The sequence below is a fragment of the Cadophora gregata genome (assembly GCF_030347475.1).
Source record: "Cadophora gregata isolate MNR1 chromosome Unknown scaffold_2, whole genome shotgun sequence".
Lineage (NCBI taxonomy): Eukaryota > Fungi > Ascomycota > Leotiomycetes > Helotiales > Ploettnerulaceae > Cadophora > Cadophora gregata.
This window is the reverse complement of record NW_026695925.1, coordinates 1098944-1116232: the sequence shown is the minus strand read 5'-3', so window position 1 is coordinate 1116232 and position 17289 is coordinate 1098944. Positions and strand designations below refer to the sequence as shown.

The following is a 17289-nucleotide window of genomic DNA, read 5'->3' as shown; positions in this document are numbered from 1 at the left end:
TTCATGCTTTGTGCAGATTTTCTTTCTTGCCTTACCTTACCTAGTCGGGAGTTTTAGTTGTCATGAGGAGGGGAAAACAAGACAGGGATTATCAGGACCCACTCAGCCACTCAGAGACAAACTTCAAATCTTCACCTGTGACTGACTGCCTACCTTACCTACCTCACCTACTGATCTCTCTTCTACAACACACGCACACTCGTACACTCGCACACACCACCAATCCATCACCTCGACTTCTTCCTCATTGACCATGCTGAGAGATTTCGAGCCCTCGAAACTCCAAACTTAACATCTCTGGTGTTACCGCTGCCTTTGACAAACTCACTTTCCGTTATCGCAACTGCTATCAGACCGCCTGAGAGCATTTTCGAAGATCCCAGCAAGAATTTCAACTGCCCCATTTTCTCAACAACCACGACTCTGCGACACTTCTTGGAAAGACTCCAAAGTCTGATACAGCGGCCGGAGCTCAATCGAGCATAATAGCCCCCAATTGAAGACTCTATCCTGCACAATGGCTCTCTCGATCCGCTTTGCGGGCCGAACAAGCTCTCTTTTCCGCCAAGTAGGGGCTGCTTCATCCAGTCCTGGTAGGACTTTTACAACTCGTGCCTCGTCACGATGCCTCTATGCTAGAAGCCCAGCACCAGCTCGTAAAAGTACTGGTTATGTCCGACTTTTCTCGAGCTCTTGCATCCGCCCAAATCAGACCCAAACCGCCCCAAACGCCAAAGCATACTTGGAGAGCGGAGTTATAAAGGGAGCTGCCAACCCTGTGAACGTCAAGAAAGTTTTGGTCATCGGAAGTGGAGGTCTCAGTATTGGACAAGCAGGAGAATTTGATTATTCAGGTTGGTTGTCCAAAAAGTTCTCCCTTGCCCAAGAATGAGTCACTTTTCCGCTATGCATATACCCAGATTTTTCGGCCCACGATGTTGTTTTGGGTGAAGAAGAGATATTCTTTACTTGGCTAACAGTTTGCTCCAGGTTCCCAGGCTTTGAAGGCCTTGAAAGAGGCTGGCGTGGCCTCGGTACTCATCAACCCTAACATCGCAACCATTCAGACCGCCCACGTCCTCACCGACGAAGTTTACTACCTGCCAGTAACCCCGGAATATGTTACATACGTTATTGAGCGAGAGAGACCAGATGGAATCTTCCTCACTTTCGGCGGTCAAACCGCTCTCAACTTGGGTGTGCAAATGGAGCGTATGGGCATCTTCGAACGTTACGGTGTGAAGGTTTTGGGTACAAGCATTAAGACCCTGGAGACCAGCGAAGACAGAGATCTTTTCGCAAAGGCTCTCGGAGAGATCAACATTCCAATTGCTCAGTCAATTGCTGTGGGTACGGTCGATGAAGCTTTGGAAGCTGCTCGAGGAATCGGGTACCCAATTATTGTCCGAGCTGCCTATGCTCTTGGAGGACTCGGTTCCGGTTTTGCCAACAATGAGGAGGAACTTCGCAACATGTCTGCGAGATCTCTGACTCTGTCGCCACAAATTCTGGTTGAGAAGTCTCTCAAGGGATGGAAAGAAGTTGAGTACGAAGTCGTCCGTGATGCCAGCAACAACTGCATCACCGTCTGCAACATGGAAAACTTTGATCCTCTCGGCATCCATACTGGTGACTCCATTGTTGTAGCTCCCAGTCAAACTTTGAGTGACGAGGAGTACCACATGCTTCGTTCGGCTGCCATCAAGATTGTTCGTCACTTGGGTGTCGTAGGCGAGTGTAACGTCCAATACGCTTTACAACCAGATGGACTCGATTACCGTGTCATCGAAGTTAACGCCCGTCTTTCCCGTTCTTCTGCCCTTGCTTCTAAAGCGACTGGATATCCTCTTGCCTATACCGCCGCTAAGATTGGTCTCGGACACACCCTACCAGAACTTCCAAATGCTGTTACCAAGACTACTACTGCAAACTTCGAGCCTTCCTTGGACTATGTTGTTACCAAAATTCCCCGCTGGGATCTGGCCAAGTTCCAGCACGTGAAGCGCGACATTGGAAGTGCCATGAAGTCTGTTGGTGAGGTAATGGCTATTGGACGAACCTTTGAAGAATCGATCCAGAAGGCTATTCGTCAGGTAGATCCTCGATTCATCGGTTTCCAAGGCGATAAGTTCGATGATTTGGATTACGAGCTGGCTAACCCTACTGATCGTCGATGGCTGGCAGTGGGACAGGCTATGCTTCATGAGGGCTATACTGTTGAACGAATCCACGATTTGAGCAAGATCGACAAGTGGTTTTTGTACAAACTCCAGAACATCGTTGACTGCACTCATGAGCTTGAAGATATCGGAAGCCTCCTTGGCGTCAACAAAGAGCTTATGATGAAGGCTAAGAAGATGGGTTTCAGTGACCGTCAAATCGCAAAGGCCGTTGGTAGCACAGAGGATGAGGTTCGCGCTCGCCGAAAGAATTTTGGCATCACCCCATTCGTTAAAAAGATCGATACACTTGCTGCGGAGTTCCCAGCAGATACGAATGTAATTCGATGGAGTCCCCAGGGTCTGACAAGAAACGCTGACGTGCCCAGTACCTTTATACTACTTACAATGCTACTACCCATGATGTTACGTTTGAAGACCGTGGAAGTAAGTTTCTCTCCACCAAGCCCATGTACCTAGCGCGGCTTTCGCAACCTCATCATGAGAAACAAAGATGGGTTTTTAATAAATCATATACTAACACAGCAATAAGCCATTGTCCTCGGATCAGGCGTTTACAGAATCGGTAGCAGTGTGGAGTTTGATTGGTGTAGCACGTCTTGTGTCCTTGCCTTGCGCGAGATGGGCAAGAAGACCGTTATGATCAATTATAACCCAGAGGTACACATAGTTTTGTGCATGGATCAGACTCATATGCTAAATGTGCCAGACTTACTCTACTGATTTCGATACCGCGGACAAGCTTTACTTTGAAGAGCTTAGTTACGAACGGTAAGTCTCATCCCAGACAAGATTCTTTAATCACTCATCTAATCTGGTCCTTTCTAGAGTGATGGACATCTATGAGCTTGAGAATGCCAATGGTGTGGTTGTCTCAGTCGGTGGCCAACTTCCTCAGAACATTGCCCTTCGACTTCAAGAAGCGGGTGGCGGTAAGTGCAACCCATCTCCTCCCTACTATTCGCAAGTCAAAGATGCCCAGACCCAGGCCCTCACCTATTCGTCTTGTGCTCGTGTCAATGAATTGAGCTCGTTGCTGACTTTTCGATTCCTCAAGCCAAAATCCTCGGAACTGATCCTAAGGACATCGACAAGGCAGAAGACAGACAGAAATTCTCCGAGATACTTGACAGCATCGGCGTTGATCAGCCTGCTTGGAAGGAGCTTACTTCTGTTGCTGATGCTGAGAGTTTCGCCTCGTCTGTGGGATATCCTGTCCTCGTTCGACCTAGCTATGTTCTTTCTGGTGCCGCCATGACAGTCATTCGCAGCAAGGACGATCTCAAGGAGAAGCTAGAAGCTGCCAGCAATGTCTCTCCTGATCATCCCGTCGTCATCACCAAGTTCATCGAAGGTGCTGAAGAGATTGATTGCGATGGCGTTTCCCATCAAGGAAGCTTAATTGTCCAGTAAGGTTCTCTCGACCCATTGAAACCAATATTGCTAATTCCTTCCAGTGCCGTGTCCGAGCATGTCGAACAAGCTGGTGTTCACTCTGGTGACGCCACTCTCGTCCTTCCGCCTGCAAACCTGGATAACACGACCATTGATAGGGTTAAGGATATTGCTGTGAAGATTGCAGCAGCTTTTAAGATCACAGGGCCCTTCAACATGCAGATCATCAAAGCTGAAGATCCCAACGGCGGCTTACCCCAGTTGAAAGTCATTGAGTGCAACCTTCGGGCCTCTCGCTCGTTCCCGTTCGTGAGCAAGGTATGCTCGTCACCATCACAGATCAAATACCAAAGATAGGGGATACAATGATGCTAACCTCCGAATAGGTTCTTGGTCTCAACTTCATCAGCGTGGCGACAAAGGCCTTAGTTGGCGCAGACGTCCCTGCACCTGTTGATCTCATGGCAGTCAAGCGTGACTATCTCGCAACCAAGGTACCTCAGTTCTCATGGACTCGTCTCGCTGGTGCCGATCCCTTCTTGGGGGTCGAAATGTCCAGTACTGGTGAAATCGCATGTTTCGGAAAAGATCTTGTCGAAGCCTACTGGGCCTCCCTCCAATCTACCATGAACTTCCGCATGCCAGAGCCAGGAGAGGGTCTCCTCTTCGGTGGTGACGTCTCCAAAGCTTATCTTTCCAACATTGTTGACTACCTCTCCCCTCTCGGCTACAAGCTTTATGCTGCTGAGAAGGAGGTCAAGGAATTCCTCGAGTCAACTGCCAAGAACAACGTCAAGGTCGAGATCATCGAATTCCCTACTGAGGATAAGAGAGCTCTCCGAGAAGTCTTCCAGAAGTATGATATCCGCGGTGTCTTCAATCTGGCTCAGGCCCGAGGGAAGACGGTTCTCGATGTCGACTATGTGATGCGCCGCAATGCCGTCGACTTTGGCGTGCCCCTTTTCATGGAACCAAAGGTAAGCTGCAATGGTCTCCCATACTTCTAATGAATTTACTGACTGTTTGTTCCAGACCGCCGAGCTTTTCGCCCGCTGCATGAGCGAGAAGCTTCCCCGCAAGGAAGGCATCCCTGGTGAAGTCCGCAGATGGTCTGACTTCATCGGTGGCAAGCCTTTGTAAAGAACATGCTATGGCGACGGATCTTACTATCCTTGCTTTCGGGGCGTTTTTAACTCGGGTTTCTATACGACAAGCGTTTTCTATACGATAAGCGTTACGCAAAATACTGGGATAGATAAACAATATGGTGGGTGGAGCACGGGGAAGATGCATGGTGATAGTTGATAAATAGTGCGAACTCAAAAGTGCTTTTTCCTACTGATTGAATACTTTTTTATGCATCTGTAGCATTAAATGGCCTTTCAAACCCACGGTAGCCGATGACGAGTGAGGTAGAGCCATGGCGTCCTCTTCTCTATTCAAGTCCTCAACTATTGTGAGGTTAAGACATGTGACTCCTGAGGATGATGCAATACCAAAGTTCACTTTCGAATCATTCACACTCAAGTAAGTGCATGTTGGATAGCGTTCATAACCCCACATAGCTGAACAGATCTTTCCACTTCTTAATTCAAATAAAACATCCGTCAGTATGCACAATACCTCAACCCCCACCATACAGGTCGTTCTCCCTTTATCTTCCCACAGCCATCGCCTCCAGCCAACACTTTGATCCGATCTTGTGGTTTGTAGGCTCGGTAATATTTATATCCAGTAACTGTCTCCGCTAGGTTCTAAATATTGTTCATTCAAGATCTTTGTGTTGATGTTCTCTGATTCGGTTATCACATGAACCGCGTAATTTGGGCCAAGCATACTTGTTCACTGTAGTGTGCGAAAGCCGTCCAAATATTGGACGATTCCTTGTAAGAAGATCTCGAACTGATAAGGAGACTATTACATCTCAGCTGAAGATGTGTCAAGGTACGGATTTGTCATCAGCACTCACTATGGCAGCAGCATTTCAATGCCCGTGTCGACACTGAATGAGTGGCTCGCCTAATTTGTTTGCAAGTGAAGTCCTTAATGCATGTCGTGACAGACTACAGTGCAAGTGACAATTAGAGATATTGAGAGTGGTCTCGCTCGCCCCATTGCTTGGAATTTGGCTATTGGGGAGGCTTCTCACATTACAAGCTATTCACACGAAAGAGCCTCCCATGCTTGCGGAACTAGATAAGAAATCCATTTCCATTCATTTATCGTGGCCAGTATCATCTGGGCTTATCATGCATGCACCTTGTAATGCTCGTTGAAGGTAGCCTTTTTTGCGCCATGAAATGCAATCCATAACAACCTGCCCAGGTATCTCGCGGATCCGAACCTGCAACCTCTAAACATCCAAACCCATTCGAAAGTCCTCCCATAAGTGCTCAAAATCCTATATCCACGGAGGAACCAGCTAGTGTAGCATCACACTTATTCTAGCCTTACCCCGCCAACCCTCTTAGCAAGACGCTCACTGAAGTGATCACCGTCATCGGGAGATGGTCTTTTAGGGGGTCTCTCACCAATCGATGCCAAAATTGCAATCAAAGTTGCCCATCCAGGTGTAGATAAGAGCTGGTATCCCTCGGCCGGATCGTGCTGAGTGGCAACACGGCACATCAGTGCCTGCTCGTCCTAGAAAGTCTTAGTAAACCAGATGAAATTACATTACAGGGCACGACTCACCTTTTCCATCGTGGACAGGGAGAAATTGAGGTAGCACAGTAGGTGGAAATCTGACAAAGCTTGGAGTGCTTGTTCAGGCCGCACTTCGCCATTTCTGTCCACTCCAAGGCGCTGAGCAACTGTCTTGTGCTCTTGTTCTTGTCCCAAAGCAAGGCGGTTCTCGATTGTGAAACCAGGACTTGCAATGAAGGACGGTTTGGGTTGATCTGGGAATCCATGCGTCAAGGTGACAAGGAGATATTCAACTGGGAAGGATGGCTTAGCGTTTTCTTGCACACTAGCTCCGTACTCATTGATTCGACGGTAGAAAACTTCGGGGATATAACGAGTGCGGCTCGTAGATCCATCGTCTTCCTCTTCGCTTCGTACAAGCATGACCGTAGGATCGGCTGATGGCTCGACAATATCCGCCCGAACCATTTCCACAGCTGAGTTCGACACTTGGTACGCCGAAATAGCAATCTGTCCCTTCTCGTCCCCGGATACTACACATGTGACAAAATTAGACCCGAATCTTCCTGTGTCGCTCCATTTCGTGGGCTTTGGGTGCTGTGCTTGGAGACGACCTGCAAAAGCAATTTCTAGAGATGACAGGTAGTATGAGTCGATATGTCTCTTGCAGATGACGGACCCGTCTCCTGCACCAGCATCCAAAAGATCCGTCCAGATGATTCCGACTTTCTGTAGTCCACATAGTCTGGCCATCTCATCAACCTTCTCTTCGTCGGTCCACTCTGACAAAGTAACTCCATCAATCTCATTGATTTGAGGAGGCTCATAGATGGCTTCAACAACAGCTTTGACGCCTAAAGGTACCTCTGTATATTCCGTGTATCTGCCATAAAGATAACCAACACGCTGTGACCCAGATTGTCGCCAGAAGTTCAAGAGATTCTCGATCAGGCCAGGGTTCGCAAATTCGACGTGATCAACCATTCGGAAAGGCTGTGGTTGGAGGGTGATAGCACTTGGTTGGCATTTTGTACAGATTCCTTCCGGCCATTGGGGATGTCCAGAAGGACAGTCACGCTTGACTCGATAGTAGGGTTCGGTCAGCGGTGGCATGAACGATGTACCGGATTCTGGTTTGTTGGTGGCAGAATTAATCTTTCGTAAGTAAGAGTGAAAGGATAGGTTTTTGATCTTCTTCTCCGCTAGGTATTCCGCGTTGAATGGCTCCAATGGCATGCAGTAGTCGCACATGCCCTTCTCTCCGTGTCTGCACATCTTCACATCTCGTTTCCGAGGAATCTTTCCGTTCTGCTTGTCCAGTCTATCATCCACCGCCAGCTGTACCACTGTTTCCCATGGATTTTTGACCTTCTCGGATGGTGAGGTGACTGGTAGTGGGTCGATAGGAATGTCTTCTGTTGGGAGGATAGCATGTCCGTTGAGGCGGTTTGTTGATGAGATGATGCTGGAGGTCGAGTGGGACGATACGTTGCCGTTTGCATTTCCATTTGACAGTTCGCCCATTATTTTATAGCTTATGAAAACAACATCGCCATGACTGGCGGGGTAAACGTCAGATTGAGTACATAGACGGAGATAACACAACAAACCTCAACCCGATCTGAGAAACTTTATGTCTTGAAATTTCTTTCAGTAGTTTGCTGTCTCCTCCTGCAGGCTGGTTCGAAAGCGCCAGTGTGGCAAAGTCTACCGTCGATGGCAGTATGGCAGTTAACTAAACGGCGTCAACACAGAATTCCACTTTAACATGGGAAAGTCCCAACCTTCTCTCCAAGCTTTGCGAACGTATCTGCAGGCTCAACTGTCACCCTGTACATCCCATCAGGACCTCGGAATCTGAGAAGCATCTTTCCTTTGTGGGCGGGCAAGAAAGTACGGGCGAGAACAGGAGATCGAGCTGCGAGATGGAGTTGGAGGAAGTTGAAGATCGGTGAGCAGCGCAACGCAGCGCAGCGAGAGCTCTCGGCTCGCTCCCGCGCGTCATAATGCCGCCTGGACCAGGACTAAGCCGTCCTAGTCCTAGGCCAACAGGCTACAGTACGGCCCAGGTAGTAGCACGCTCTGTTGCGCTACGAGTAGGTACCTACCATGCGAGCATGCTTACTCGTATGTAAGGGAGCGACATACGGAGGTAGGTGAGCGTGAGCGTGGGTTTAGGTAGGACCCTGGTACCTAAGTAGGTAGGTAAATTCTCTGGTACTGTACTGAAGTACTCTGGTAAATTTACTGAGGTACTAGAGCAGTGGAGGTAGAGGTAGGCTCGCTGGCTCGGTAGGTAAATTACAGTACTCGTACAGTACGCTTTCGCACAGTACCGGGGACCCAGCCGAGCCTGCACCAGCCCAGCGCACAGGGGGTGCATGCGGCCGCCTCGCGCGCGCGGATAAGCGCAAGGGAAGGCTCAAGGTTATTCTGGGCCGGCAACTTGTCCTTTCGCGATCGATGCATATTTGGTTTGATGGTTTGACACGACACCACAAGACACGAGACACGAGACAGCACTTCGATAGAAACCTGCCCCAACGCAAGACGATCCTCAGCAATTATCTCTCTAGCTGCAGCCTTCTGCTGGATCTAAATTAAACCTATCTTCTTGACTGCATTCCTCCTCTCAAGGGGCACTCAAGGAAGGAGACCTTTGCCGCCATGTTCGACATTGACTGGGTTGGCCTCGCCGTACCGTTCGCATATCTTGCAGTGCTCGCGGGCTCTTTGACAACATTCTCGAGTGTGTATAGGAAGCGGAAAGCAGGTTGGTCCATCCACCGTCCATGAAAACCTCAGGACTCACCATGAATAGCTGCATCAGCAACTCTGGCGCCATGGTTTCCCCCTCACTTGCAACGGAATATTTACTTGTCACTCCTACATCTCGAGCCAGAGGATGGCAACGAGAAGGCACCCAAGGTTCCAGAAAGCGTGCTGCGCGCTGCCCTGTTAGAGCGAGCTGTCGAGGACATCCATCGAATTATACAAATCAGAACCGCAAAGCAGGCGTGCAGTACCCTTTTGCAACGTGGCAGTGTTGGAGATGATCTGTGGCAAAGGTTTTTGAGGGCTGAAAAGGAAATGGAAGAAGAACTCCGAGATGTGGTCATGGAGGTTCGTCATTCTCTCACACACAAAAAACATGGCCGGAAGCAGACTAACATGCCCAGGCAAATGGTCTCTCTCCAAACTGGGGCCAATCTATCTTCCAATCTGCTAACGAGATCGCCGCAAACACTCTTTTCCGGAATCGATTAGACGATATCCAGGCACAGGCAGAATCTGAGAAGCAGTGGTGGGAGAAACGACGAGCATCTATCCAAGCAGAATTCATGAAGGAGCTGGATTCACCTTCTTCCATTGCCACCAAGAATGTTGTAAACAAAGCCGGCAGTGATGAAGAAGCAATTCTGGTGGAAGGTGGAGGTCCTGCTGTTAGTGACAAAGGAAGCATTCGAAAGAAGAAGGGAAAGAATTAGGATGTCACTTTGTCATTTCTTGGGCCGGGTGTATAAAGGTGCATTCCACATATGGCGTTCTGGAGCTTGGGAATACCGCGGATGTAAGATCATTGAGAGCATTCCAGTGGCGAGGATATTCAAGATTCCGAAATACAACTTCGTTTTTGATCGGCACTGGACTTTTGCTAAGTCTTACCTCATCATTTTCCTCGTCCGCAAGCATGCGGCTGTGCTGCACCTACTCCCAAAGACTCACTACGACTCCAAAGCCACCTTTCTTTGTCTGAAGTCCTTCCCTAAACAATTATCACAAAGGAGCTCTATAATACGTGCTTCTGGAACAAAGATCTCTCACGCCCAAAATAGAATATGTTCTAAATGCTGCCAGAGACATGCACCGGAATAAGCGAAGAAAGAATCTAAAAGTCACAAAGCAGCTGCGACTCTATACAAGAATGCTGTTGTACGCCCAATGTCATCCTCCATCTTGCGTCTCCAAGTCATTTTGTTTTCTCATTCTCCAGCACTTCATACTGTTCCAGACAATCCTAGGCTGCTGGCAGCTGTTGAAACAAAAAACTCTCATTGAACACTTACCTACTTTGACTACATACACCATTCAGCAAGCGCTCACTTCCAGCTCTGAATTTTATACAAAACCTACCCACCGTCTCTCAAAACGCCAAGCACATCTCCTCAAAGCCAACAGCGAAATGCAGTCCACACGGCAATACAATCCGGCTTTCGAGGCCAAGGTCAAGCAGCTGGCTCTCCCTTTGGCTCCTCTCGTCCGTCTTACAACTGGACAAGTACACCCCGTCTTTCCATCCACGGTCCTGAACTTCTGGCTTTTGACTTCGGAACAATGCGATGAGCTAGCACACTTTTACCACCAGAGAACGCCAAGCGTTTTCACGATGCAGTATCCTTGTCCTGTCCAGTGGAAAACCGATGCCACGCTGGAGGAGAAGCGCAGGAGAATCGGCCGCTTTATTGGGCTCAGAGGTTGTGAGAGTCCGGTCAGGATTCTCAGCGAAGAAGAGATCCGGAGACATCTGCAACAAGAGAGAGAGAGGACTGTGGAAGAGGAGAGAATGAGAGGAAAGACGAGGTGGTATTAAACGACCGAGAAACCGAAAGAGGAAGTCTGTCTGCTTTGAGCCTGCATTACGATACCTGTCTGTTTTCTATAGTACTGCTGGGTTCTGTTTCACTCGGACTTTCATACGTGTTGTTAATGCGGAAACGAGTTGCATTGATGCTCCTAGACACTTCCTACAGTCCCTTCCATGCCACCTTCGCCAGATGGTCGGCCTTTTTTTTACTTTGCTTCACCATACCCAGTGACTTCAAGTCTGCTAGAGCTTTGTAGAATAGTGCCAGTGCATCCCTCTCGTCAACCCTCTGTTCATCGCCACCACCAATCATCTCAAAAAACGCTGACCAGAGATCGAAGATATTGATCAGGGATCCTGTTTCCAGGTACATCTGGTATAGGATGGCTGTAGCAGGCTGCGTCGAAGACAAACCTTCCACCGGCTCACAGCATTCGCAATTCAAGTAGTCGTAAGGCGCAGAGAGAGCCCGTTCAATAATTGTCCGGGGGCGAGGTGTGAAGTAATCACGGTATGGTGTTGTTGAATCGAAGAGCCAAATCTCGTTCAAAAACATATCTTGTGGGTTGTCAACAGTAAAGTAATCGGCAAGTAATTGGGATGTGCGGTCTACCAGAGCTGTGAATTCTTTGTCCTGTTCGGACAATGTAGACTTTTCGTAACTGAGCTGGACTCGCTGTGCGATGACCGTTGTCCTCACGCCCTTGCTGTGGATAGCATAACTGGTCCGAAGTGGCTTCCCGTTCTTCTTAGAGACTTGATGCAGCAAATTGACTTGCGACTGTATGTCGGAGAGTTGCTCCAGAAATTCGACATCTTCATCGGTCCATCCGTTAAGGTCCATAGCGGGCGCACCTCCATCAACAGTCTTACTGGCTCCTTGAATAAAGTCGATTAACTCTTCAGGCGTCATCCGCTTGATGGAGTCAAGTATGGAGTTTACAAGCTCCGATGTGCCGAGGTCTCCTTGAAAGGTAGTTGTATACAATGCAATATTGGCAACGGGCTCTGGTGCACATGCCGTAGCAAGGTGCATAGCTCTCAGAATCCGGGCAATATCAGCGTCTATAGATTCAAGACATTCTCCAACCTTGCTGAGAAGAACTTTGTCGTCCCCGAGGATCTTTCGAGCTTGAATAAAATCTCCAGCTTCGATCAAATCTTCCGTCAGTTTCTTGAATGACGGAAGCATGCGAATCAACTCGAGATGCTGAGGCTGCAGAAAACTGGAAAGTAACGGGCCGTTTGAGAGGTCCTTGAGAATGCTTAACGGATTTCCGTAGAAATGGCACATGTAGAAGTACTGTCTCGTTAGTGAAAGATTCCAGCATGCAGTGGTTAAACACACCTTCAGTGCTACTACGAACGACTGAACACTCTGGACATGATCTTCCTGTCTTTCAATCAACTCGGCCACCAGCTTAGATCCCAGCCGCAGAGGAGCTTTGCCTCCAGAGACTGCTTTCTCAAATATCCTTTCAAGTAGAGAGCTCGTCTGCTCGACATCAAATTGGCGGCCGACTAAAGAACGACTCGCTGTCCGCGATAGTCTTTCATGAAAAAGCTCCACAGAAGTCGCAACACCGAAAAGCAGGACGAATGGAATACGGTCCTTCCATGAGCTAAAATTTTCAGCCTACGGTCTTGAAAGTCGGCGATGAAGTCTCACCCAAAAAGGCTGACCAGGTCCGCCACAAGACTGGTATCAAAGGCTTCACTGTCTTGAAACGCAACAACTACGGCCTGGCTTTGATGAAAGTCCACGTAATTATGTAGATTCTCCAGGTCATAGTTCAGAAGCTTGCGTCCCTGTCATTGACTCGGTCAGCTCATATTCATGTGATACCCCGCTGATGAACCTACATCTCTATGAGATGAGTGACTTTCCTCTTCCTCTTCGCCTGGTCCTTGGTTGGTAGCGTCTCGGATGAATTGCTTTAGCACTGCTTTCAAATTTGAGGCATCTCCTGAACGTAAAATGACCACTGGTCCATCGATCTCGGATTTCAGATGGGTGCAGAGTTGGTTGAAAAGGAGGCCCTGAGATGTGATATTTGGACCAGTCACCACAAAGCCGGTCGGGAGTCTATCTAAATCTTTTCTGTTTGATTTTTTGTCAGTTGGATCTCGCCACTGGCCGGGATTTGCGTACCGTAGAAGACCGGAGTCACGGATGAATGTAGTGACATCTGCTAAGGTATCTTCGTTTGCCTCATTTAATATCGACTTCAAACCATCAGCACGTATCCTGTCATTATAGGTAGTCTGAATTGAGAATGATTGACATGCCTGAATCCTAGCATCAGTTGCTGACCATGACTGTTCAAAAAGGCGCTTGCGAAGATCCACGCATTCCGGGGCTTCAAGGCCATCGAGAAGAGCCTCGAAGCTCACCGGCTTAGCCTCTCCAGCGTTGGCAATAGGGCCTTTGGTTTTGGCTACCTTCCTTCTCTTCGCTGGCCGTGCCGGGGATTCGTTGGCATCACGGGCTGGGGTATAAACGTAGGCTGTCTAAGGTAACGTTAGTTCAGGTATGGAGACGGGATATACAGTCCTTACCTGGTGATCTGTACTATCGAAGCCTGTATGGCTGTTATGTTCGTGGGGTTCTGACATTTGGGGTTGGATTTGATGGTCCAGGGAGACGCGACCTGACGCGCTGAAGGAACTGCTCGGCTGACATGCGTGCGCCTTCAAGCCTGCTCGAAAAAAGTCACAGCCTCGTCGTCTGCACACTCAACAACGCTCACATGCCGCCTCCACAAAGTCTTCTGGCTTCCAAACTACGAGGTTTCGTGTGCCGATCATGTCTTTCGAAACTACAAGGGTACCACCGACGACGTATGCAATGGGCATCGCGCAGTCTTACAACAGATACCGTACACTCAGGCACTAAAGAGGCGACACATCCTGCTTCAACAAGTTTTGGAGAGACGCAAGACGAACTTGAATCGGAATTCAACGAAGGCTCGATCATAGAGGCGCTCTCACAAGAGGTACGACTAAGGCGGAAGGATGCTGTTGAACATAGTGTTCCGAAGTCCACAGTCAGATTTTTCGAAGAAACGCCGGACGGAAGCCGAGAAGAGATACAAGATGGTCTTGACGAAGAGAATACGTTGGACGCATTGGAGAAGGAAATAGAAGGACTGAAGACTGACACTGGAGGTCTCATGGAAAAATTGGTTGGGGGTGATCCGTCACAGCCAGGAAGGAGCCCGCTGGCTGATGAGCTCAGAGCTCAGATAATGGAAATGGAAAGACTCGATTTAAAGAATCTGTCCGAGGCAGATCGTCTGCGACTCAGGTCAATCATTCTGAAAGGCTCAGAACCTGGTAGCTACTCCAAAAATATATCCTTCTGACTCCCTATTGATCATGTCTATAGCTACCTCATCCACTACGCAGGAATCCCCGTCTCTCCAACCTGCGACCGAAGCATACGAAAAAAATCCTCAGGCAGATTTGCATACAGAATCCGCCGATGATGTTTTGATCCCAATCAATGAGTTCCCGGTTGCACAGCAAGCTCGCGTTTGGCAGTTGGCCGAAGCCCTCAAACGACCAGCACCAGTTGGCCGGAAAAGAAGGGGGAAGCGATCAATTCTGGATGCAAATACAGCGACAGATAAGAGCCATTTGCTTCGGGTCTGGAAGGCGTATTCGCTATGTAGAAATGCACTCATAGGCTCCAAAAACAAGGTGCCGAGGGACATCTGGCTGCGACTCTGGAATATCTTCCAGGTGGAAGGGACTCACAACAGGGATCGCTGGACACGCCTGAAGACATTGGGTGATGATATCCAGCGGGCCGGTGTCAGACTCGCGCCGAGTCAGTATCTATTACACATTGAAGCAACCTTCATTGAGGGAGATCAGAATGATGGCATAGACATGTGGGAGGAGTACTCCTCTGACCTCCGAGGAAGTGAATACTGGGAGCTGGGAGCTCGTATGCTTGCTCAGAATGCACAGCCTGATAGAGCGTTGGAGGCAGCTGAGTCTTGCTTGGAATGCAGCGATGCCTCCAATTCATATCGACTACTGCTCCCGATCATCAGAGCAAATTTGGGGTTGAACACCACATCATCAATTAAACGCGCCTGGGCTCTCTACATCCGATTAAGAGTGTCCTATAGTCAATACCTGAACATGGAAGACTACGACGTGCTTATATCTTCGTTCTTGGCTGCCAGTCAGCCTGACTTAGCACTGGGTGTTTTCAGAGATATGATGCTTACAGGCCAACCTTCTTCACCAGTTGAAGACTCAACATCACAGTACAGAGAAGTAACAGGCACCACAGATGACTTGACATCACTCCAAATCACAATCCACGAGCTTGACTGGCCAAGCCCAAGGGCCTTGAGCAAGCTCCCAGCTCACCTGAACAATAAGTTCTTTTTCGGGAAATGGCTGAAAAAACTCATTGGCGATGGTAATCTAGAGGCGGCAAAGAAAGTCCTGGATCTGATGGACGAGCGTCGAGTCCAGCCCAGCGCGATTCAAGTCAATGGGCTCATTGGTGCTTGGTTCCGAGAGGGATCCGAGAAGTGCAGAGCCTTGGCCGAAGACATGGCTTGGAGAATGATCAAGACCAGGAACGACTTCGTTCAGTCTCGCAGTACTCTCAACCCCGCCCTTCGTTTCGTTAAGACACCTGACCTCCCATCTTCTCGAATGATCAAACTTACCCCACCAGCAACGATAGAAACGTTCTGCATTCTTATATCGCAATATCGGCGTCGACAAAAAGCACACCGCTTGACGGAGCTCTTCGAAGCTTTCCAAAAGTCGGGAATACCACCCAATACGCACTTCATGAATGAGCTTCTCCTGACCAACAAGAGAGCACATGAGAAGAAGTCTGCTCTGGAAACTTATCAGACTGCGACAGAAGAACAGGGTGTCACTCCTGATTTCGACACATACAAAGTTCTCTGGGCCCTCTTGAAAAAGGACGTTGATCCATTACGAGGGCCAAACAGGCCCGAAGAATCCGATCGCCACCGGGGGTGCCGGAAGCTGTTCGCAGATATGATTTCTAAGTTACAGAAGTCAACCAAAGAAGCATTTCCCCAGGACCTGTACAGATTGGTCATACAAACATTCAGTTTTGCTCAGGACCTGACGGGAACGGCAGTAGCCTTGCGAGCTTTACAGCATCACTTCGGTGCATACCCCGATCCAGAGAGCGCTCGAATCATTGTACTTCAACTTGCCCGGTTGGGTCTGAGTGAGGAGCTTGGAGTCGAGCCGGCTCGACTGAACACTGGCTTGTCAATTACACGTGAAAGAATAGCATCAGTGACGAGTATCTTACAACAATTCAAAGACCAGCGTGTTGAGGTGTTGCAGCAACAGGGAATTAAGTTCAGCGAACTCAAGGGTGATGATCTGAAGGAAGAGCCGTTGATTCTGCTATCCGACTTATTGCGCTTCGCGGATCGCCAAGTTGCTCAAGATGGAAGCAAAGGTTCTGCTGAGAGGTCCTTGATTGCCGCGAAATCCATGAATGTACCTGGCTGTTCTGTCTGGGAAAGTCATACAAAGAACACGTAAGATACATGTAACATAGTGTAAAAATATAGTGTAAATTATATTTAGACGACGCATGAGATGGCACATCAATCACCTTCTTTCTAGGTTTTGGTGCACAAATATCACGGTCCTCCTCGAACAATGCAGCATGATCAAGATGATCGACTTCACAGTGCAGTCAGAACATTTCAGCGGCCAAGCCTTCTCTGACTATATGCATGCTACCAGGCGGCCTGATCCAGTATATTGCTATCGTGGAAGCTCAGAAATGAGATGACGTCTGTCAGTGCTTCTGCCGTATGCAGCCTGCCTCTGAAAACGCACACGGAACATTTGACTAGTTGATTCATTAAGCATACTCACGCCAAACTGCCACAGAAATTTGGACTCACAACACGTTGCTCGGATAGATTAAATCTTTAGTCAGGAAGATGTGGGCAACTTTGAAACATGATGTGTTCCGGCCACCTACCTAGTGCTAGCAGGTTTTGTGGATGTTGTCTGCTTTCCGAGCCTCAACAACAACCTCCAGCAGCACTTCGCCTTGAAAAGCCTAAATAATATCAATCCAGTGTGGGAAAGTGGCCCGGTAACGACTTTGACCAGAGGAATGATAATAGAGGTGCCTTGCAACAATAACGTAAAGAAAAGCACGCTTGAAATTGCTAAAGATTGAAGTGTACACGTGCTAGACGTCCATTTACATCGCCACCTTAGGGTAGTCCTCTACTCCACTAGTTTCCTTCAAGGCATTTGTTACTGCATTCACGCATAGCAAAAACACCAGGCAGCTAAATTCGAAGCAGAGAAAGCAGGTAGCTTTTGGGAATCACATGAGCAAGCTAATTTTGTCAGACTGACTGCCCTCAATGCTGCCAACCTACAGGGCTGGAAATGAGGAATAAATGCATTTATTGCGGTAATAGATTCTATCTCGCCTGC

At 48.6% G+C, this 17289-nt stretch overlaps 6 protein-coding genes across 6 annotated transcripts; 4 read left to right on the top strand and 2 right to left on the bottom strand.

Annotated features, from left to right (window-relative positions):
* Nucleotides 1-517: 517 nt before the first annotated feature.
* On the top strand, nt 518-4715 carry CPA2 (carbamoyl-phosphate synthase (glutamine-hydrolyzing) cpa2; the record flags this gene model as incomplete). Its single annotated transcript, XM_058501184.1, has 10 exons — nt 518-854; nt 991-2498; nt 2549-2606; nt 2713-2840; nt 2890-2951; nt 3009-3112; nt 3238-3589; nt 3638-3893; nt 3962-4552; nt 4608-4715. 10 exons carry the CDS (start codon nt 518-520, stop codon nt 4713-4715), a joined length of 3504 nt encoding a protein of 1167 aa, XP_058362501.1.
* Nucleotides 4716-6014: 1299 nt separating this feature from the next.
* Nucleotides 6015-8089, bottom strand: NPL4 (nuclear protein localization protein 4; the record flags this gene model as incomplete). The annotated part of the gene is made up of 4 exons (XM_058501183.1): nt 6015-6218; nt 6270-7779; nt 7832-7956; nt 8006-8089. 4 exons carry the CDS (start codon nt 8087-8089, stop codon nt 6015-6017), a joined length of 1923 nt encoding a protein of 640 aa, XP_058362500.1.
* Nucleotides 8090-8888: 799 nt separating this feature from the next.
* On the top strand, nt 8889-9709 carry SEC66 (translocation protein S66; the record flags this gene model as incomplete). The annotated part of the gene is made up of 3 exons (XM_058501182.1): nt 8889-8994; nt 9043-9344; nt 9401-9709. The coding sequence occupies 3 exons, from the start codon at nt 8889-8891 to the stop codon at nt 9707-9709; spliced, it is 717 nt and encodes a 238-aa protein (XP_058362499.1).
* A 695-nt stretch (nt 9710-10404) lies between these two features.
* ONS95_007664 (uncharacterized protein) lies at nt 10405-10812 on the top strand (the record flags this gene model as incomplete). The annotated part of the gene is made up of 1 exon (XM_058501181.1): nt 10405-10812. One exon carries the CDS (start codon nt 10405-10407, stop codon nt 10810-10812), a length of 408 nt encoding a protein of 135 aa, XP_058362498.1.
* A 154-nt stretch (nt 10813-10966) lies between these two features.
* On the bottom strand, nt 10967-13422 carry ONS95_007663 (uncharacterized protein; the record flags this gene model as incomplete). Its single annotated transcript, XM_058501180.1, has 6 exons — nt 10967-12109; nt 12155-12428; nt 12476-12615; nt 12670-12907; nt 12959-13317; nt 13366-13422. The coding sequence occupies 6 exons, from the start codon at nt 13420-13422 to the stop codon at nt 10967-10969; spliced, it is 2211 nt and encodes a 736-aa protein (XP_058362497.1).
* A 134-nt stretch (nt 13423-13556) lies between these two features.
* ONS95_007662 (uncharacterized protein) lies at nt 13557-16368 on the top strand (the record flags this gene model as incomplete). Its single annotated transcript, XM_058501179.1, has 2 exons — nt 13557-14142; nt 14195-16368. The coding sequence occupies 2 exons, from the start codon at nt 13557-13559 to the stop codon at nt 16366-16368; spliced, it is 2760 nt and encodes a 919-aa protein (XP_058362496.1).
* Nucleotides 16369-17289: the final 921 nt, after the last annotated feature.